At 37.4% G+C, this 22,514-nt stretch overlaps 1 protein-coding gene, 2 long non-coding RNA genes and 1 other non-coding gene across 12 annotated transcripts in view; 2 read left to right on the top strand and 2 right to left on the bottom strand.

The window, feature by feature from the left end:
* Positions 1 to 18,035, bottom strand: part of LOC115942825 (uncharacterized) — a 455,446-nt gene extending 437,411 nt beyond the window's left edge. For 2 of the 7 annotated variants that reach the window (XR_014143163.1, XR_014143162.1), the window contains exons 1-2: positions 17,838 to 18,019; positions 10,609 to 10,823 (exon numbers count right to left, since the gene is read on the bottom strand). This is a non-coding gene — a long non-coding RNA (uncharacterized LOC115942825). Of the gene's footprint in view, positions 1 to 10,608; positions 10,824 to 17,837 lie in introns of all 7 variants that reach the window. The other 5 variants (XR_014143164.1, XR_014143168.1, XR_014143167.1 and 2 more) reach the window with 4 other exon arrangements.
* Positions 18,036 to 18,229: 194 nt separating this feature from the next.
* On the top strand, positions 18,230 to 19,412 carry LOC115944484 (uncharacterized). Of its 2 annotated transcripts, none has more exons than XR_014143158.1 (3): positions 18,230 to 18,653; positions 18,901 to 18,938; positions 19,166 to 19,412. It is a non-coding gene; the product is annotated as an uncharacterized LOC115944484 (long non-coding RNA). The 2 variants fall into 2 exon arrangements; XR_014143159.1 differs by having other exon boundaries at positions 18,231 to 18,653; positions 19,175 to 19,412.
* LOC115944486 (small nucleolar RNA SNORA24) lies at positions 18,697 to 18,827 on the top strand. Its single transcript, XR_004079031.1, has one exon. It is a non-coding gene; the product is annotated as a small nucleolar RNA SNORA24 (small nucleolar RNA).
* Positions 19,413 to 19,626: 214 nt separating the features above from the next.
* Positions 19,627 to 22,514, bottom strand: part of PRSS12 (serine protease 12) — a 74,698-nt gene continuing 71,810 nt past the window's right edge. Inside the window, exon 13 of one of the 2 annotated variants that reach the window (XM_081812936.1) lies at positions 19,627 to 21,725. In XM_081812936.1, coding sequence (XP_081669062.1) covers positions 21,571 to 21,725 — 155 coding nt within the window. In that variant the 3' untranslated portion in view covers positions 19,627 to 21,570. Of the gene's footprint in view, positions 21,781 to 22,514 lie in introns of both variants that reach the window. The other variant, XM_006743946.3, reaches the window with a different exon arrangement.

Here is a 22,514-nt window from a genome sequence, read left to right as displayed (position 1 = left end):
AAAAGGCAACAGCTAGGGTTGACTATTGATAGATTGATAGACGCAGCCTCAGTTAAGAAGAGCTAGGGACGTGCATAGTGATGTAGTAGGCTTGAATCTACAGATGGAACACATCTGCAGATTTTGATCTTCCTCCAAAGTAATCTGTTCCATCCCGTGGTGGACACACCCTGAGAGTATAATATTGCCTGGAGAGTTGGTGGAATCTCTAAGGAGGATAGTCACTCTCTTGATTAGCACATCCCACATTCACTCTGGAATCCTATTGGCTCTATCTTCAGGTCTATCCAAAACCTACCACTTCTCAGCAACTCCACTGCTACCACCCTGTTTGGAAATAACATCATCTTTATCTTGGATATCTTCCCTGCTTCAATCCCTGTGCCCAATGATCTACTGTCACTCAACATCCAAAAGTAACCTTCTCACAAAGTAAGTCAGAGCAATCTTCTATTAAAAATCCTGCAGCAGGCTCCTTTCCAGTCACAGCACGACTTACATGATCTGACATCCATTGCCTTTATGACCTCAGTTCTTCTTCCCCCTCTCTCATTATGCAACAGTTGCACTGACTTCTTTGCTGACTATTTTAAAGCCTTTGTACTGACATTTCCTCAAATGTCCACATGGCTTAACTCCTGCAGTTTATTTGGGTCTTTGTTCAAATGTCATCTTTTTGAAAAGGCCAACACCGACAACCTTACATATAAAATTTTCGTCCTTTTTCCTCCTCCCCTGCACTCCTGATTCCCATTACCCTAATTTTATTTTTTTTTTACCATTATATTTATGATCTCATAACTATATAATTTACCAACTTTATTATATCTGTTGTCTTCTACTCAAGTAAGTTTCTCAAAGGCAGATGTATTTGTTTTCTTACATCAATGTACCCCCACATTTATGTATCTAGTCTCTGACACTTAATAGATGTTCAATAAATACTTGGTTGAATGAATTCATTTGGCAATAAAAACTGGGAAAGGCAAAGGATGATAATTTAAACAATTGCATATTTTCTTACATTTAAGTGTTAGAAAAAATATACAAACCAATAAGTTTGATTAAGAAAGATATATATTTCTCCAATCATGCAAAAATTTACAATTCTAGGGCGCCTGGGTGGCTCAGTTGGTTAAGCGACTGCCTTCCGCTCAGGTTATGATCCTGGAGTCCCGGGATCGAGTCCCATATCGGGCTCCCTGCTCAGCGGGGGGTCTGCTTCTCCCTCTGACTCTCTTCCCTCTCATGCTCTCTGTCTCTCATTCTCTCTCTCAAATAAATAAGTAAAATCTTAAAAAAAAAAAATTTACAATTCTAGGGCTTTCTTCAAAATGACATTTCTTCAAATGAGCCTGGGTGGCTCAGTCTGTTAAGTGTCTGCCTTTGGCTCAGATCATGATGCCAGGGTCCTGGGATTGAGTCCCGTGTGGGGGGGGGGGGATGTCCCTGCTCAGCGGGGAGTCTGCTTCTCCCTCTCCTCTATCTCTACCCCCTGCTTGTGTGTGCTGTCTCTCAAATAAATAAAATCTTAAAAAAAAATTTTTTAACGACAATAAACTAATTCAGACTTTAAATAGTAATGCATTCCTAAGAATTAAAATTAGCGAAACAATGTTTAAATGTAAAACAAAACAAAACTAATTTTTAAATAGTACTATTTGCCACATTATTCTAGTAAATTATTCTAATAACAATACTAAAAAGGGAAATACAGCTAGCTCCCTTTTACAAATGAATAAACAGGTTTCAAAAAGGTAGATAGCTTTCACAAGGTCACATAAGAAGCAAAGTCAAAGATTTGAGTCCAGATTTATATTTATCTTATACCTAATATCACTTTTCCTCCTTTATAACACACCAGTTAAGAATGTGAACTCTGAGCCAGTGACACAACACTCAAATCCCAGATCTAACCTTATATTACTTATTTCTTTGTACCTCAATTTACTCATCTGTTAAAAGGAAATAACAATAGTATATCCTCATACAATTGCTGTGAAGATGAAATGAGTTAATAAGTATGTAAGTACTCAGTAAACATTAGCTATTATCATTATCATTGATTATTACCTACTGAGGCAATAATAACAACTAACTTCTTTTCAGAACCCCTTTTGTCTACTCATGTTATATAATTTTCCTTAGACCTTCTCAATCATTACTGTCCAGTGCCCTAAAGAATGATAAGTGTTCAAAAATTCTTACTGCTTTTAGCAAATTTACTTAATTCCAAGGATTTCTTTTAGAATTCTTCTGATTTCTAAGACATACTATGCATTTCCATTTACATAAATTATTATACAAATAAAAGGGTTTTAAATTAGAGAAATATAAAAGTCATTTCTCTGGTTGTAATTCTACTTAGTTTTCTATAAATTTATTCAGAATTTAAAAACTACTAAAATATCTAATATATTACTTTGAGTATTCTCATATATCATATTAAGTCTTTTATTTCACCCATTGAAACAAAAGAATTCTCCCAACAACCTCCCCTCTGGCAACCATCAATTTGTTCTCTATAGTTAACAGTCTGGATTATTGTCTCTTTTTTCCTTCACTTGTTTTGTTTCTTAAATTCCACATATGAGTGAAATCATACAGTTTTTGTCTTGCTCTGTCTGACTCATTGCACTTAGTATCATACCCTCTAGATCCACCCATGTTGTTGATAATGGAAAATTTCATTCTTTTATGGCTGAATAACACTCCCTTATATATATATATGTATATACATATATATACACACACACATATATATATACATACCACGTCTTATCTATTCATTCATATTTTAGCTATTGTAAATAATGCTGCAGTAAACATAGGGGTGCACACATCTTTTTGAATTAGTGTTTTTATTTCCAATGGGTTAATGCCCAGTAGTGGAATTACTAGATCATATGGTAATTCCATTTTTAATTTTTTGAGGAACTTCCATACTGTTTTCCACAACGGCTGCACCAATTTGCCTTCCCAATAGTGCACAAGTGTTCTTTTTTCTCCACATCCTCACCAACACTTGCTATTTCTTGCATTTTTTATTTTAGCCTTTCTGACAGGTGTGAGGTGATATATCATTGTGACTTTAATTTGCATTTCTCTGATGATTAGTGATGTTGGGCATCTTTTCATGTGTCTGTTGGCCATCTGTATGTCTTCTTTGGACAAATGTCTATTCAGGTCCTCTGCCCATTTTTTATGAGATTATTTTTTGGTGTTGAGTTGTATGAGTTCCTCATATATTTTGGATATTTACCCCTATTCAGATAGATCATTTGCAAATATCTTTTCCTATTCAGTAGGTTGCCTTTTTGCTTTATTGATGGTTTCCTTCACTGTGCAAAAGCATTTTATTTTGGTATAGTCCCAATACTTTAATTTTGCTTTTGTTGCCCTTGTCTGAAGAGACATATCTAGAAAAGTGTTTCTATGGCCAATGTCAAAGAAATTACTGTGTTCTTCAAGGAGTTTTATGGCTTCAGGTCTCACATTTAGGTCTTTAATCCATTTTGAGTTTATCTTTGTGCATGGTGTAAGAAAGTGGTCTAGTTTTATTCTTTTGCATGTAGCTGTCCAGTTTTCCTAATATGATTTATTGAAAAGACTGTCTTTTTCCCATTGCATATTCATGCCTCCTTTGTCACAGATAACTTAACCGTAAAAGCCTGGGTTTATTCCTGGACTTTCTATTCTATTCCATTGATCTGTATGTCTGTTTTTTGGCCAGCACCATACTGCTTTGATTACTACAGCTTTGCACTGTATCTTGAAATCTGGGATTGTGATACCTCCAGTTTTGTTCATCTTCTTCAAGATTGCTTTGGCTATTTGAAGTCTTTTGTGATTCCATACAAATTTTAGGATTATTTGTTCTAGTTCTGTGAAAAATGCTGTTGGTATTTTGATAGGGATGGTATTAAATCTGTAGATTGCTTTAGGTAGAATGGATATTTTAATAATATTGGTTCTCCCAATCCACAAGCATGGAATATCTTCCATTTGTTTGTGCCATCTTCAATGTTTTATAGTTTTAGGATTTTATTTTACTTTTTAAAAAAGGAATGTTAAAATTTTTCTAGATTCAGCCCAAGTTAAAATTTTTCAGAGAGAATTATAGAAGTCTTGCCATTTGAGAATCAAATAGAAATTCATTAATATAGTCCTCACTACCTAATGAGGAATATAAACTTCTAATACCAAGATTGTGAAGACAGTGAAGACCTATTACAATTATTGACCTATAAGGATCAGTTTCAAAGTTTGTCATAAAATTTTCTGTGATATGATTTCCATTATAAGATTTAAAATATATCCCCATATGCGGGGGGAACCTCAATTTAAAATTTTTGGTAAAGACAGAGGTAAGATGTGCCCAGGACCAAAAAAAAAACACTTGTCATTTTTGCTTTAAAATACTAACTTATGGGCGCCTGGGTGGCTCAGTTGGTTAAGCAACTGCCTTCGGCTCAGGTCATGATCCTGGAGTCCCGGGATCGAGTCCCGCATCGGGCTCCCTGCTCAGCAGGGAGTCTGCTTCTCCCTCTGACCCTCCCCCCTCTCATGCTCTCTCTATCTCATTCTCTCTCAAATAAAAAAAAAAATCTTTAAAAAAAAAATACTAACTTATAATTCATTTTTCCTTTTGAAAATTGTGTATAATTTCCCAGAAAATTTTTTTCACCTTTATCATGCCAGCTTCCTCATTCAACAAACATTTATCGAGCATGTACCATGAACCAAGTCCTGCTATAGCTAAGATGAATATGATTATATCCTTGTTCTCTGGTAGATTGGGCGGAAATATTTTATTCCTCCTACAAAATCATTGTCTACTTTGATACACTCCACATTAAAATACATATCAACTTAAATACTTTAGACAACAGGAAATGAATTAAATCTTTACCTGATTAATTCAATATTTTTAAAAACTTATACATCAAATCAGATATAAAAAAAGTCTGTGGTTTTCAATCATATTCTTAGAATCTACATCTAGGGGAAAGTCGTTCCTTTCTAGTAGAACCTCAGTTTTCAATATTACTATGAATATTATACAAAGCGGGAGTTCAGAGGGTAGCTTGGTAGACCATTATATATGATGACATTTTCATGCTATTATCTACACATTCACTTATACATTCATGCACAATAATAAATGGATATGTTTTAAGTTAAAACCTTCTAGGGTTTTAAACAGACCTAAATAATAGGGTAACAGAGCCACCTAGTGGCACCTTATAAAAATTGGTTGCTTCTTAAAATTTTCATTCCATTAAATTTATATAAACATTAAGCTCATCTTTTCACTAACACAGATATTTAAAATTCTTATGGATGATGGATGCCTGGGTGGCTCAGTCGGTTAGGGCTTTGACTCTTGATTTCAGCTCAGGTCATGATCTCAGGGTTGTGAGATCAAGTCCTGTATCAGGCTCTGTGCTCAGCTAGGAGTCTGCTTGGGATTCTTTCTCTCCCTCTCCCTCTGCCCCTTCCCCTGCTTGTGTGCACTCACTCACTCTCTCTCTCTGTCTCTCTCTCTCCCTCTCTAATAAACACATAAAATCTTTGAAAAAAATGGGGGTCTAAGTACTAAAGTAACTGACATCATGAAACATCTATGAAGTGTATTATAGGAGAAAATAAAAAGAAAAACAGAATTTTAGCAAGTGATTATTAAATTTTCAAATTGCTTTAATATGTGTAGTACAGCTTGCATTAGCTATTTTACAAATATAGTTTATACTCTAAAACAGTAATAAGACCTTCCATTTTAATGTACTATATTGCTATATTATTACATAAATCATCTTCTTTTGCATAAATGCATGCAAGCCCCCCCAGAAAAGGCCTCATTAGTAAATAGATTAAACCAAAGATCAAGGATCACAAGCCACCTGTGAAGGGAAGAAAGAAAAAGTTGGGCTTTTGAGATTTTAAATATTTAATGAAATATGTGTACAACTTCTCACTGACATGTGCATTTCTACAATCAAGCTAAGCAATCACTCTTGAGGTGATGAAGGCCAATTTAAGATCAGAGAACAACCGGGCAACTCCACAACTGGTCATGTTAAACAATAAAGGGCTCAGTATGTTGCTTGCTAAACTTCCCAATAAATATATACATTATAGATGTTTCATGGAGTCATTTACTCTAGTACCCAAAGCTCCAAAATCCCTTTGACCCACCATTACCTCAAAATTCATTAATCCGACTCACATTTTCAGTGTCCCCACTATTCTAATGTGTTATCATGGCTCCTTATCTAGTTTAAATTCCATGGCAAATCAATATGACCCCTCCCTACATACATTCCCCTTCCCACCGCTCACCTTGTTTACTTTCTTGGCAAACCTCAACCTTAGTTAGTTCCAACTCATCAGCTTAACAACTATACCTATGCAGCCAAGCTTGGTGTGGAGAAAATCTACAATCACGCTAATATTTTAATTAAATGAACTTAAATTCATTATGAGAACTCAAGTGGCTCCTGAATGTGGCCCAGGAATCCTACATTTCCTAGTCTACTCACACTATCTCCTACCTATACATACCTTCTCCACTCTCCTCAAATATCCAACACTCCCTCCCCGCAACTTCTCAGTTGATGACCTTAACTTTCTATTACTGTGGGGATATTAATAAAAGAGAATATTCAAAAGTTCACACCACCACATCACTCACCTACCAGCATCTATGCCCATATACTCCTGTTTCTGTAGATGAACTGCTTGAACCACCATCATAGGCCAAATCCTACTTTGTGTGTAAGATCCCAAAAGCAATTGCATAAGAAATTCACCAAAACTCTCCTACACCACCAATTGTCCATTTCCACTGGATCTTTCCCATCAGAATACAAACATGCTTTACATTCTCCCATGCTTAAGAAATAATCCACTCGTCTCTTTGTTTAAAATTCAAGTATAATTAACATATAATGTTATATTAGTTTCAGGTATACAATATAATGATATACAATTCTATACATTTCTCAGTACTCATCAAGATAAATGTACTCAAAATCCCCTTTATTTATTTCACCCATCCCCGACCAACATCCCTTCTGGCAACCACCAGTTTGTCTTCCCTATTTAAGAGTCTGTTTTTTGGTTTGTCTTTTTTCTTTGTTTACTTGTTTTGTTTCTTAAACTCCACATATCATTGAAATCAAATGGTTTTTGTCTTGCTCTGTCTGACTCATTGCACTTAGTATTATACCCTGTAGACCCACCCATGTTGTTGATAATGGCAAGATTTCGTTCTTTTATGGCTGAGTAACACTCCATTGTATATTTATACCACCTCTTCTTTAACCATTCATCTATTGATGAACACGGGTTGCTTTCCATATTTTAGCTATTGTAAATAATGCTGCAGTAAACAGGGGTGCATATTATCTTTTTGAATTAGTGTTTTTATTTCTTATGGGTTAATGCCCAGTAGTGGAATTACTAGATCATATGGTAATTCCATTTTTAATTTTTTGAGGAACTTCCATACTGTTTTCCACAATGGCTGCACCAATTTGCCTTCCCACCAACAGAGCACAAGGGTTCGTTTTTCTCCACATCTTCACCAACACTTGTTATTTCTTGCATTTTTTATTGTAGCCATTCTGACAGGTGTGAGGTGATATATCATTGTGACTTTAATTTGCATTTCTCTGATGATTAGTGATGTTGGGCATCTCTTCGTGTGTCTGTTGGCCATCTGCATGTCTTCTTTGGACAAATGTCTATTCAGGTCCTCTGCCCATTTTTTATGGGATTACCCGGGGTTTTTTTGGCATTGAATTGTATAAATTCTTTACATATTTTGGATATTTACCCCTATTCAGATAGATCATTTGCAAATATCTTTTCCTAATCAGTAGGTTGCCTTTTTGTTTTGTCGGTGGTTTCCTTCACTGTGCAAAAGCTTCTTATTTTGGTATAGTCCCAATACTTTAATTTTACTTTTGTTGTCCTTGCCTGAGGAGACATATTTAGAAAAGTGTTTCTATGGTCAAAAGAATTACTGTCTATGTTTTCTTCTAGGAGTTTTATGGTTTCAGCTCTCACATTTAGGTCTTTAATCGATTTTGAATTTATTTTTGTGTATGGTGTAAGAAAGTAGTTCAGTATTCTCAGCACCATTTACTGAAAAGACTGTCTTTTTCCCATTGTACATCTTGCCTCCTTTGTCTAAGATTAATTGACCATAAAAGTGTGAGTTTATTTCTGAACTCTGTTCTGTCCTATTAATCTATGTGTCTCTTTTTGTGCCAGTACCATACTGTTTTAATTACTATAGCTTTGTAGTATATCTTGAAATCTGGGATTGTGACAACTCCAGAAAAAAAAATAATCCACTCTTGATCCCACATCCCTCTCCAGATACTGCCCCGTTTCTTTTCCCTTTTCTAGCATAACTCTGCAAATGGGTTACCCAAATCCATGGTCTCCAATTCTCTTCCCATTCTCTATGGAGCTGTTCTCAACATGGTCCCAAATGACCTCCATATTGCCAAATCCAATGGTGATTTCTCAACTTCCATCTTACTTATACGATGAACAGTTGATCACTCTATCTTATTTGAAAAACTTTCTTCTTGACTTTCAGGATACCACACTCCAATGGCTCTCCTCCTTACCTCACTTCTCAATATCCTTTGCTGGTTCCTGCTACTTTTCCCAGTAGATAAATGTTTAGAATACACAAGGGCTCAGTCTTTGATCCTATTTTCTATCTACCCTTTAATCCTGTGTTATTAGCATCCAATCTCATGGCTTTAAGTGCCTTCTACACTTTGACAGCTCCCAGCCCAGACCTCTCACCAGATCTCCACACTCATACATTAAATTCCCTACTCCAAAATTCTATTCAGATGTCTAAAAGGTATCTCAAACTTAACATGTACAAAACTGTGCTCCTGAGTATTACTTCCCCAAAACCCATTCCTGAAGTCATCCCCATCTTAGCAAATATTCAAAAAAACCTTTGAGCTATTTTTCTCATATTCTATATCCATTTCTCTTACGATCTATACCAATCATCAAATTCTGTCAACTCTATTATAAAATATATCCAGAACTGAATCATTTATTTCCTCTACTGGGATCACTCTCTCTCATCACCATTCTCTCATCTGTATCATTGCACTAGCCTAACTGGTTTCCCTGCTCAAACCCTATCCCACTGTGTCTTCTTAATAGAGCTTTGAGAAAAAAATATGTAAATCCTAACATGTAAGTGTCCCTCCTCTATTCAAAACTCTCCAAAAGCTACCAAGTTTACTCCAAAAAAACAAACAAAAACTAAAAATCATTTAATGCCTCATAAGGCCCTAGGAAACCTATAACCTTTCTAACTTCACTTGCTAGTTGGTTACCCCACTCCAGTCAGTCTCATTTTTGTTCCTTGAACATGCCATGTAAATGAGTTGTTAATTGCTGAATAACAAACTACTCCTAAATGTACTCACTTAAAACAACATTATCTGGTTTAGCTGGATTCTCTGCTTCAGTGTCTCACAGAACTGCACTGCAATCAACATCTGGGGCTGTAGTTACCTCAAAGCTCAAATGGTTAAAGATCCACTTCCAGTCTCACTTACATGGTTGTTGACAACATTCAGTTCCTCAGGGGCTATTGGTCTGACAGCCTCGGTTCCTTACTGGATGTTGGCCATCTGTTCCTTGCCACATAGGCCTCTCCAATATAGCAGCTTGCTTCATCAGAGCAAGCAATCCAAATTCAAAAAGACAAGGGAAGGAATGGTAGCAAGAAACAAGTCAGTCTTTTATAACATAATCTCAGAAGTGACATCTCATCACTTTGCCACTCAAGGGAAGGGAATTACATAAAAGAGGGAGTAACACAATGTGGCAATCATTGGGAGTCTTATAAAAGGCTGTCTACCACAGCAGGTATGGTGCCACTCAGAAGCACTGGATACTTAGAATACTCTTCTTCCAGGGCACCTGTGGCTCAGTTGGTTGAGTGTCCGAATCCTGGTTTTGGCTCAAGTGGTGATCTTAGGGTGGGTGAGGTTGAGCTCCACATCAGGCTCCATGCTCAGCTCGGAGTCTGCTTGAGATTCTCTCTCCCTCTGCCCCTTCCCCCACTCATGCTCTAAAATAAATAAATCCTCAAATATATATATATATATTCTTCTCCCAGGGATCAGCATGTTTTATCCTTCACCTTCTTCAAGTCTTTTTGACCTAATGGCACCTTCTCAAGGAGATCTGTCCTGAATGCTTTTTTAAAAAAATTGTAATTCCTATCCTCACTGAAAACATTTCTCATCCCTTTCTTTGTCTCCATAGCACTTACTGACTCTAAATTTTCATAGAATTTACTTATTGTGGTTGATTTCTATTTTGTTAACTTAGCTAAGCTAGTACTATAGTTCCATTTCCTTGCCTGAATAGTTCCAGGTTAGCATGGGCCACAGGAGACATTTTGCCTAGTAGCTGGAAGTGAAACAGCAGGCATATACTTTCATACTTGGAAGGTGAGTTCAGGGCATGAGGCAATGTTACGGATTATGCAAGTTGTCACATAATCTGCTAGCTCATTTTGTCTGCGTGGGGCTGCAGCCAGGTCTGTACCTTCTTCAACTCCTGACAGATCCCGTTTCAACTTCTGTAACTCGTGGGTCTGTGACAAAGGACCAGCTCCTCCTGCAGATCACTTCTCTCATCAAAGTTGAACCCTTGGAACCAGGGAGAAATCAATGCAGATTCCACTCCATTCTCATGGATTCCAGTTCATCCTTGCAGTTGCCAGGTTTCCTTGCTTCCTCCACATGACAGCTGTGATTGACCTTACACGAGATATATCAATATTGCTATCAATATCCTAGCAGTTCTGCTCCTCTAACTCTAATATTCTTATTTATGTCTGTTTTGTACCACTAAAATATAAACTCCATGAGTGAGAAACTTTGTCTGTTTTGTTTACTGCTCCCACCCCAACACTAAGATCAGGGCCCAGCATATAGCAGAAAATCATATGGTAGGAACATTAAATATTTACTGATGAACAATTTTCAAAAACAAAGGCACAAAGAATAAATATTAAGGATGGCAAGAAAGGGAAGAAACCAATATTCACTGATATTTTGGAAGAAAGATTCCTGTAAAAAATAATTAAGAACTGAGATGTGGGGATATATAGGTGGCTCAGTCGGTTAAGTGTCTGCCTTAGGCTCAGGGCATGATCCCAGGGTCCTGGGATCGAGTCCTGCATCGGGCTCCTTGCTCAACAAGGAGCCTGCTTCTCCCTCTGCCTGCCGCTCCCCCTGCTTGTGCTCTCTCTCTGACAAATAAAATCTTAAAAAAAAAAAAATTTTTTTTTAAATGTGTCCTAATGGATGGGTAGGAAAAATGGGAAATATAGGTATAAAGTAGCCTGAACAAAACTAGGAATGAGCATGCTAAGTGTAACGTACATTGCAATACATCCAGAGATTAGAAATTTGACCTGATAATCAGTAGGAAGCTATTACAATTTCTGTAGCAAGTGACTAACCTGAAGAAAATGGTATTTCAGGAAATTTAATCTTTCAAAAATATACTCAGTCGATTGGAAAGGAGGAATTAGAAAAGTAGGAAGATAATTCAGACATATTGTCTTAGGTTAGTCCTAGATTATGACAATAGAGAATAGGAAAGGAAAAGGTAAATCTAAAAACAATTGTCAGAAAGTAATAAAATGGCAACTGCATTAATCACTAGTGCTGTTCACAGATATTTCTGATTCTTATCCTTCTAAGCACATAGGATTCCATTTCCCTATCCTTTTGAAGTTAGGTGTAGCCATGCAACTTGCTTTTGTCCATGTATTATGAGGCAATGTGAAGACTCTCACTTCGGAATGTAAGCCTATAAAAACATGTATGTGATTCTATCTTCCCATCTCCCTTCCTGTTGCCTAGAAACATTACAAATGGCGAAGGCCTCATTAGCCTGAGTCTCTAAAATGGACAAGAACATGACAAGAAACACCTGTTGTTTTAAGCAACAAAGATTTTAGATTGTTTGTAACTGCAACACAACCTCACCCATTCTTACTGTGGCAGTTTTAACTTGTGTCAACCAATTTTTATATTCCCCCCTTCAAGGGAGTTTAATTTCTCTCCTTTTTGTGTGAGCTGGAATTAATAACTTACTTCTAACAAGTGATACCATGTTAACTTCTCAGACTAGGTCATAAAATCATTGGTACTTCATCTCTTGGATCACTCACTTTGGGAGAAGCCAGCTGCCATATCATGAGGACACTCCAGCAGCCTAATGGAAATCCACAAGCTGAGGATGAGACCTCCTGCCAACAACTAGTATTAACTTGCCAAGCTTGTAAGCGAGCCACCTTGGAAGAGGATCCTGCAGCCTCAGTCAATATCCTGACTGCAACCTCATGAGATACACTAAGACAGGCTGTTCTTGGATTCCTGATCCACAAAAATTGTGTGAGATAATGCTTATCGTTTTAATCCACAATGCTTAGGCTAATTTGAAACACAGCAATAGATAACTAATACATTAACTGATATAGAAATACACTAAAAATTGTAAATGAAAAGGAGAAATCAAAGCTGACTCCTAGGCTTTGAGTTTTGAATAATTTGGTGATATCGCTGATTATGTTATTCAATTCCATTGGAGTTTTGAGGCAAGGGCCATGTCTACTCAATAAACATTTGACAGAGTCTTGTAGATATTTAACAACTGAACAAAGTGTTCAGAACCAAAAAGAATATTCCAGTAGAAATATGGGAGATTTCTCATCTCCTCTCTTCTAGACACTGTAGTTTTATTACAATTTTCTTAGCACTATCGCATTGCTAGTACAAACCAACTGCAAGCTTAGGTTCCCTGAGTATCTTAAGATGAGAATATGTTCACAGGCCATTTCCTGATATTTTTCTCCCACTCATTTCAACATTCATCAGAGATGTGCAGTTGTACTAAATTTTGCTTGTCTGATGATTACTATAGTTCTTATATTAAAACCACAAAAGGAAAAAGGAAATAGAGTAGGGAGAAGCAGCATAGTTGAAGAATGAGTATTCTATAAGGAACTGTTTCATTTAGTGTATCAAATGCAGACTAAAGCACTGTCCTGCCATCATTAAATAAGTTCTAACAACTTACCTTGCATTCTACCTTTAAAATCCTTAAATCAACCTTTTTTACAATAATTTTTTTATTTCTATATATTACCACATAATGTCTACTGAGTATTCTAAGTCTTAAAGATTTGGCTTAAACAGTGGCTAAATTCATTAGGTTTGATCTCAAATGGCCACAAATTTAGAAATATCACCACCTCAGCCACAAATTTCACACTTACAGGATATAGAAACCATTACTAAAGCACAACTTGTCTTAAAACAAAAATAAAAAACTATAAAGTTATGATTGCTTTTTTTATTAAGCTTCATTTTAAAATAGTTTTAGGTTTACAGAAAAGTTGAAAAAATAGTACACAGGAGTATCCCTCATCCAATTTCCCCTATTGTTAACATCCTACAATACCATATACATCTGTCACAACTAAGAAGCCAACACTGGCACATTACTATTAACTAAATTTCACACTCTATTCAGATTTCACTAGTTTTCCATTAATGTCCTTTTTCTGCTTGAGGTTTCCAGCCAGGATACCACATTACATTTAGGCATTATGTGTCATCTCCTCTGGTGTGACAGTTTCAAAGACTTTTCTTGTTTTTCAAGACCATGACAATTTTGAGTACTGATTAGGTAATTTGTAGACTGTCCATCAATTTGATTTGGTCTGATATTTTTTCTCACAGTTTGACTAGGGTTAGGGCTTTGGGGAAGAATAATGCAAAGGAGGTGAAATGTTTTCATCACATCTTATCACAGTATACACTATCATTATGACTTCTCACTCATGTTACTATTGATCACCTGGTCTAGGTAGTGTTTGCTGTATTTCTCCACTGTACAGTTATACTTTCCCCTTCTTGCCTTACCCTACCCTTTGAAAGCAAGTCTCCAAATACAACCCATACTCAACTTGGTGTTGGGGGAGAGAAGGGGGATCAAACTCCACCTCCTGGTGAAAAATAGCTTTTTAAAACAAATATAAAACTTTCTCAATTCCTTAAAACATATACTGATTGCCTCAAAGCATTCGATAATGCAATTTCATGCTTATTTAATGAGTCACTCTAATAGGCACTTCAAATAAGAGACACAATCCTTCACAAGGAGTTTATAATAAAGATATCACAAGAAAAATCCAAGTACTATTGCTTGTCAAAAAAGGAAATCAAATTCAGTTTGAGTAATGAAAAGTTTCACAGAACAAGTGATATTCAAGCAAAGCATTCAAAACTAAATAGTATTTTGACACATGAAAATATATGAAAATTCAACATCCATTTATGATTAAAAACTGAACAAAGTGGGAAGTAGGTATAGAGGGAACATATGTCAACACAGTAAAGGCCATATATGACAAGCCCACAGCTAATATCATATTCAGTGGTGAAAAGGTAAAAGCTCTTCCTCTAAGATCAGGAACAAGAAAGGATGCTCACTCTCACCACTTTTATTCAACATAGAATTGGAAGTCCTAGCCAGAGCAATTAGGTTAAGAAAAAGAAATAAAAGGCATCCAAATTGGAAAGGAAAAAGTAAAACTGTCACTAATTGCAGATGACATGATATTACATATAGAAAACCCAATAACTCCACCCCCCCCAAAAAAAAAACCTGTTAGAAGAAATGAATTCAGTAAAGTTGCAGGATACAAAATCACTATATAAAAATCAAGTGTACTTCTATACATTAATAATGAACTATCACAAAGGGAAATTAAGAAAACAATTCCATTTACAATTGCATCAAAAAGAATAAAATAGTTAGAAATAAATTTAATGAAAAACCTGTATACTGAAAACTATAAAACACTGATGAAAGAAATTGAAAATGATATAAGTAAATGGAAAGATATTCTGCACTCATTGATTGGAAGAATACTGTTTAAATGTCCATAATATGCAAAGCAATCTACAGATTCAATACAATCCCTGTCAAATTTCCAATGGCATTTTTCACAGAAATAAAGCAAACAATGCTATAATTTGCATGGAACTATAAAAGACCCCAAATAGCCAAAGCAATCTTGAGAAAGAAGAATAAAGCTAGAGACATTATGCTCCATGGTTGCTAACTATATTACAAAGCTATAGTAATTAAAACAGTAAGATATTGGCATAGAAATAGACACACTGAGGGGCATCTAGGTGGCTCAGCTAGTTAGGCATCCAACTCTTGATTTTGGTTCAGGTATCTCATGATCTCAGGGATGTGAGATCTAGCACAGCATTGGGCTCCATACTCAGTTGGGAGTCTGCCTGAGATTCTCTCTCTCCCTCTGCTCCTCCCCCCTCTATAATAAATAAATAAATCTTTAAAAAAAATAAACAAAATGGACACATTGATCAATGGAACAGAATAGAGAGCCCAAAAATAAATCCATGCATATATGGTCAATTAATTTACAACAAAGGAGCCAAGAATATACAATGGGAAAGGACAGTCTCTTCAATAAATAGTGCTACAAAAACTTGACAGCCACATGTAAAAGAATGAAACTGGACTACTGTCTTACACCACACACAAATGAACTCAAAATGGATTAAAGACTTGAATGTAAGCTTGAAACCATAAAATTCCTAGGGAAAAACATAGGTGGTAGGCTCCTTGACATTGATCTTGGTGATGATTCCTTGGATCTGACTCTAAAAATAAGCAAGTGGGACTACATCAAACTAAAAAGCTTCTTCAGAGCAAAGGAAATTTTCAACAAAATGAAAAGTCAACCTACCTGATGAGAGAAACTATGTGTAAATCATATATCTAATAATGGGTTAATATCCAAAATACATAAACAACTCATACAACTCAACAGCAAAATACTAAACAACCCAATTAAAAAATGGGCAGGGGATGTAAACAGACTTTTTTTTTTTAATTGAGAGAGAGTGTGCGCAAGTGAGAGAGCACAAGCAGGGGAAGCAGCAGAGGGAGGGGGAGAAGCAAACTCCGTGCTGAGCAGGGAGCCCGATGTGGGGCTCGATCCCAGGACCCTGAAATCATGACCTGAGCAAAAGCAGACTCTTAACCGACTGAGCCACCTAGGAGCCCCTAGACATTTTTCCAATGAAGACATAAAGATGGCCAACAGACACATGAAAAGATCCTCAACATCACTAATAATCAGAGAAATGTAAATCAAAATCACAATGAGATATCATCTCACCCCAATCAGAATGGCTAGTATTAAAAAAACAAAAAACAAGAAATAACAAGTGTTAGCGAGGATGTGGAGAAAAGAAAACCCTGTTTTCTGTTGATGAGAATGCAAATGCATCCAGCTGCTTGGAAAAGTATGGAGGTTCCTCACTATGGAGGTTCCTCAAAAAATTAAAAATAGAATTACCTATGATCCAGCAATTCCACTTCTGGGTATTTATCTGAAGAAAACAAAAACACTAAATCAAAAAAGATATATGCATCCCCATGTTGAAGTCCTAACTGCCAATACCTCAGAATAAGACAGTATTTGGAGACAAGATCTTTAAAGTGGCAATTAAGGTTAAATGAGGTCATTAGCAAGGCCCTAATCTAAAATGACTGTGTTCTTTTAAGAAGAGATTGGGATACAGAAGCTAGAGGGTAAAGGATGTGAAGCTACTGGGAGGAGAGAGCCATCTAAAGGCCCCAGAAGGTCTAAAAACAAACCTGTGGACACCTTGATCTCAGAGTTTGTCTCCAGAATTGTGAAAAAATAAATTTCTGTTGTTGAAGCCACCCAATCTGTGGCATTTTGTTAGGACAGCCTTTGCAAAGTAATACAGATGGTTAGAGATTCTAAATGAAATCTAACTTGGCAAAACTCTCCACTGTGATTTGGTATTTAAACTTTGTTATTGAATAGTATCTTCCGTTCATTAGTGAGATGGAATAAGATGAAGAAAAAGAAAGGGTGAGAGGTGAGCCTCAGAAACTTTAGTTCTTTCAAGTTAAAATTTATTTCCTATAAACTTGTCATTCCGACGCTAACCATAACAGCAATTTTTGCTCTTACTAATTAAATTATTTCCCCCAGAACAGTATGTAGGGATTTCATGAAGATTGTGTAGATCTCTACTGTGGCACTTTATTCACCAGGCCTCTTGATACCATTTTTCCTGACAGCAACTGCGGCGACATACCTTCCCAAATGGTCCACTACTAAGTAAAAACGTCGCCTCAAACCTCCCTTTTGCTTCATATGAGAGGACAAGGGAAAATAGGAAATAAATGTAATGGCAGTTAATAAGCATATGTCTAGGACTAAAAGTATTCCTAAACATTTTTAATTCCATTTTACAAGGGGTAGCTCTATTATTTCTTTAATTAAACCCTCGAAGATACAGCAGGGAGGTTAAGACCCAGGCGCCCACGTTCAAGAGTCAGCGGAGCCCAGCTGCGGCCAGATAGGGAAAAACAACACTGGGTCAGTCTGCAACGCGGGCAATGATCAGCAACACACGTGAATGGGTCTCCCGTATGCTCCTCCGGCTAATGTCCTTTGCTTTTTCTAAACTTGTGTTTACAGAATCTTTCGGCGAGGCTTTCAGTAATGAGTGTAAATACTAAGAGATCAGACCAGAAAAAAAAAAAAAAAACTTTTTTAAATGACTGCAGATCACCGACACCTGAGCTTCAGGAACAGCAATTCCAGCGGAAGACATAAGTCCCGAATAGTTCATTAACAGACAAAAAATCAGCTAGTTCCATATATATTAACCTACCTAAAGGTTCAGAAGCGGAGAACTATATAATTTGGTGTTTCGGTAACTATGGCAACCTCAAAAGTTAACTACCCTAAAGTAACCAGGAAACAAAACTTCACCTTCCCAGTCGGCCGGACACCACGAGCATCAGGATTCCCTAGTATCGCGAGAACTTTCTGCCTCCCCTGTAGGCGCGTGCGTCAGAATCAAAGGGCTGATGAGCCGCCCCGTCCCCAGGATGGGCGGGGGAGGTGGAGCAAACTCTGAGAGGTGGGAGGGGCCACCGGGAAGGGGTGGAACCGTGGAGGGGCCGTGAAGGGCAGAGCGAAGGAAAAATCGCGTGGGCCCCGCCCCTCGCGGCCCTTCCCCGGAATAGCGTCACCAGCCCTATAAGAGAGCGTGCGCCGAGGGACGCGGCCTTTTACATCCGGGAAGTGTCGGGTTTAGGCTCTGAGGTTAAGGTACGGTGTCGCGTTTTGTGCACTAAGGTGGTAATTGGGGCAGAACTTTTTGGCTTAGTTAAAATGCAGGAGTTTCAAGAGACTTGTAGTGGTAGGTCCACGTCCGCTTTGAAAACCTCTTGGTTCGAAAACCTGAGGGGCCTTAGGTGTTTATGAGGTCACGAGGCGGCCACGTGCAGCCCTGGGTGGCGAGCCTGAAGCCGAGCGCGCACGGGTCGTGGCCCTCCGGCAAAGGTTCGGTGCACATGACGACTCCGGCAAAGGTCGCGAAACCTGCTGTCGGTGTCAAGTAGCCATCTTGAATCTACTCCGCCACTGTTAAATAGTAACACCGCATCCTGATACTCCCCCATTTAGATCCAGAAGGTGAGTAGTATCTGTAGTTGTGCATGCTCATCTGTTCTGGGATTGTGAATCTCCATGTATCTTTGGGACCTGTCAGCTGTGGCAGTCTCCCTTCCTAGCCATGGAAGAGCATATTCTTGTTTATTGGCAAAGCTGTCACCATTTAATTGGTATCAGATTCTGACTTGCACAAGTAACATTCTTCACTTTTGAAAACCTGGAGGGTGCTGGGTTATTGGGCACACATTTAACTATCGTTCAAATGTTTCCAGGAGGCTGAACTGTTGCGATGGATGATAGGAAACATGACATGGTAGGTTCCTCTTTATTCATATTTCGTAGTTAGTGAAACCCTTAGTAGTACTGAAACCCTGCGTGCTAAGGAACTGGAAGGCCAGAATTGGCCCCTTCTTGCTGTTACTTTGTAATTTGAAAGAGGTTAATAGCTAAATAGAAAGTAACAAATAGTTGGCTAAGATCTCAACACTGATGTAAGTACACAGATCAGAGTTTTATAAAGGTGGTTTTCTTCTCTTGCAGATAATCAAGAAATTAAGGTGATATGGGTGAAGTCCTGTTTGTTTAGAATCCTGTGGTGCACTGCCAAAAGGGGATCTTAAATCTCAACAGCTTGGGTATTGAGTGGCAAATAATGTTCTGGAAACTTATCAGCGTGGTGTTTTCAATATAGGTCTGAATGTTTTTGCCCAACTATGGCGTTTAAGTAGAGAATAAGTGAGCACTTCCTTGCTTGCTGTAATTAAATAAAATGCTTGATTCATCTGGAGAGTCCGTGTTCTCTGACTAAAAAGGAAGTGGAAAGGTATTTGTTACGACAAATAAGTAACAGACTACTGCTTCTGGTAAGAGCTGGTATGGAAGTAGTATCAATGATTATTGGTGTAAGGTACTACAGTATTTGGAGGGAAACAGCATTAAAGGCGGGTACCCCTAAGGGACAGCACAGTCATTTTATACCACACAAAAGATTAAGGCTACTATACAGGATGAACAACTATGTACTTTATTCACACAAATGTGCACTGAACACTTGTGTCATTTAAAATTCACACTTAACGCTTAACAAGAAAAGAGCTATAATAAAGACATACTATGAACCAAGTATTCTATTCAAGTTTGAGCAAACTGTATAGGCTGCCTGTTAGCTATCTGTTTTAAAGTGTCCCAAACTCTGGTCTATTAAAATTTCAATATAAATGTTTGCATCTGCACTATAGTCTAATTAGAAAGGTGGCCTGTGCGAAGTTTCAGTAGAGAGAAATTTCTCTTCTGTATTGCACGTTTTTTTCAAGCCCTTGTGCAGGTGTGCACTGTGTAGCTCTGTCATCTCTGTAGATGTAAATGCTTGAAAAGTTTTTCCTTTATCAAAAACCTTGAGCTTTTAGAAAAGTTTTAATGTTATGAGTGATACAGCATTGCAATTTTGTAAAGTAGTAAACTATAAAGCACCTTTATGTTAGCACCAGTTTTTTACAAAGCGCAGGATTTACAAAAAGGACGCAAGTAGATGGAGTAGGGAAAGTAGGGAAGTCCCCTTCATGTGGATTTAGCCTTTGAAGAGGCTTAACTGATCCTAAAGTTCACACTGACCTCTTCACCTGTCTTTATGCATCTATTTCTTGGATATACAAAAACTATTTAAACCACCTAAGGCCTGAGGGGCATGCCTTTTATGTTTGGGCAAAGATTTTGCATTGCTATCAGGAATGTCCTGAAAGAGTCCATAGTAAGCAGCTGTCCCTTATTGGGTTGGGAAAATAGCCAAAGGGCATAAATGACTAGACAGCAGTAGAGGGGGAAAATAACATTGTCAGTACTGGGGCACCTATTCTGAAGTTCAGATCCCACTGGCTTACCTTGGCCTCTGAGTCTGTTTGACAATTTGAAAGCTAGGGATACTGTAAAATTTTACCAGCCTTTTGTAAATTGTTAGGCACATAGCCACTTAATGCAGTGCCTAGCACATAGCTGGAGTATGAATTAAATCGGTTGGAACAAATAAGATATTTTAGAGCTTTTTTTTTTCCCCCACTACGTAAGCAGAGAAAGCATTTTTAATAATGTCTTTTATTAGCTGGGACAGGATAGTGAAAATCTACATGTTTTAGTCATTATAAGAAAGTTGCAATAGATGGCACTCTTAAGTCATGGTAGAGCAAATGGCATGATGCCAAGGAAAAATTTTATCAAGCCGAAAGTAACTGCTAGAGGATGTTAATAAGGTGGATAAATTAGGTTGTATAACCCAAGAACTTGAAGGCATTCTTTACTATCAGGTATTCCAAATTTCGCTAGGTAACTAGAATGTGTTGCTATAGTGCATGGTACAAAGGCTTTATTCAGGAATGTATTGTGACTGAACTTATTCCAGTCTAGGTTTATAATGGATTCCTTAACCTTTTGGGGCCTTGAGTTCCTCACTTGTCAAAGGCTACAGAGAGTCTGTGGAAATTTCTCAGCCTTTTGAAGAAAATGTGACCTTAATTACACAATACCACTTAAGTGTAATAAAGAGTATTGATTCAATTATAGACTCTTAATCCAAAAGAATAAAAACAGGCTTATTGCACAGTTGATAATACAGTAATCTCTGGAGAATGCTGAGAATAAACAATGCTAATCAAGAATAATTAGTACCACACTGAGGTATCTAACAAAGAATGTTCACATCACAAATTTCTCAAGCAGCAATGGTGTACATGATTTAATCACAACACAAAAGCAGGAACATGGCTCTCATCCCCATCAGTTGGCATCTCTGGCTGAGTGCTAATGTAGAGGTTGAAAATTTTCCAACATATTTTCTCTTCAGGTTTCCATGAAGAATTACAATTTGGTGACACTTTTTATCCAAGGTACAAAGGCTGAGACTTTGGTATAGACACCAGGTGAATCCTTGGCTCCACAGCCATGCCCCCAGGAAGTTATCCCATATACAACCCAACTCTCTCCTGCCCGAACACACATGAGTGGCCCTCCGCTGTCTCCCTGGCAGCTGTCAACACGTTTGTGTTCATGTAGATTCCCAGCACAGAGCATTCTTCCTGTAAACCGACCCTTATAACGTTCTTCACAAAACCTCTTGGGAAGTAGGGGGATGGCTGCTTGTTGTAGAGTTCTTGAATAGGCTCGTCCTAGTTGGACCAAATAATCTGAATTAGATGCCAGCTAAAGACCTTACGGAAAACGTTTAACAGTTAAATGAACATAGAATCTGGAAAATAAAAGCCATATTGTGATCTAGTGTAGTTTAAATGAGTGATAAATGGTATAGAAGGACATAAAGTGGCAAGAACTACTCTAAATAGAAGCATGGCATTTCACAAGAATGGAGCAAAACATTACTATATACCAAACAGGCCTAAGTTTGAGCATTTGAGGTTTGTGTACTCTATACTGGCAAGCCACTCACTGATCAGTGGCTAAAATGTATAATTGATAATCTCCACGAGCCTTTTCTTGGATCTAAATTCCATTGTTTTTCTTGCACCCTATTTACTCATTTGGAATAACTCCTAATAAAACTGTGTAAAGTTGAGTTTGTCATTTCTGTTAACTTAATTTCTGTCTAAAGGAAGGTAAATGAACCTTCCCTCATGAGTTGTAATGGATATAGTTAAGCCTTCTCAGAGACGCTATTTGCCTCATAGATCCACATAGTGTACAGAGAAGGCATTTACTCTGATCTGATTATTGTATCATCCAGAAAATGTTTTCTTGGTGGTTTATCTCAGGATTGGTCCGTTATATGCCTTTTCAGTAAATCTATAGCAGATATTTTGTCTTTATGCAGCTATGAAATGATGCAAGTATAAAGCCTATATTTTGTGCAGTGTGTGATGAACACAAACATTTACTAAATAAAACA

Source organism: Leptonychotes weddellii, chromosome 2 (assembly GCF_054177405.1).
Source record: "Leptonychotes weddellii isolate Sample4059 chromosome 2, ASM5417740v2, whole genome shotgun sequence".
NCBI lineage: Eukaryota > Metazoa > Chordata > Mammalia > Carnivora > Phocidae > Leptonychotes > Leptonychotes weddellii.
The sequence above is the reverse complement of the archived record's forward strand: the minus strand, read 5'-3'. Positions and strand labels throughout refer to the sequence as shown.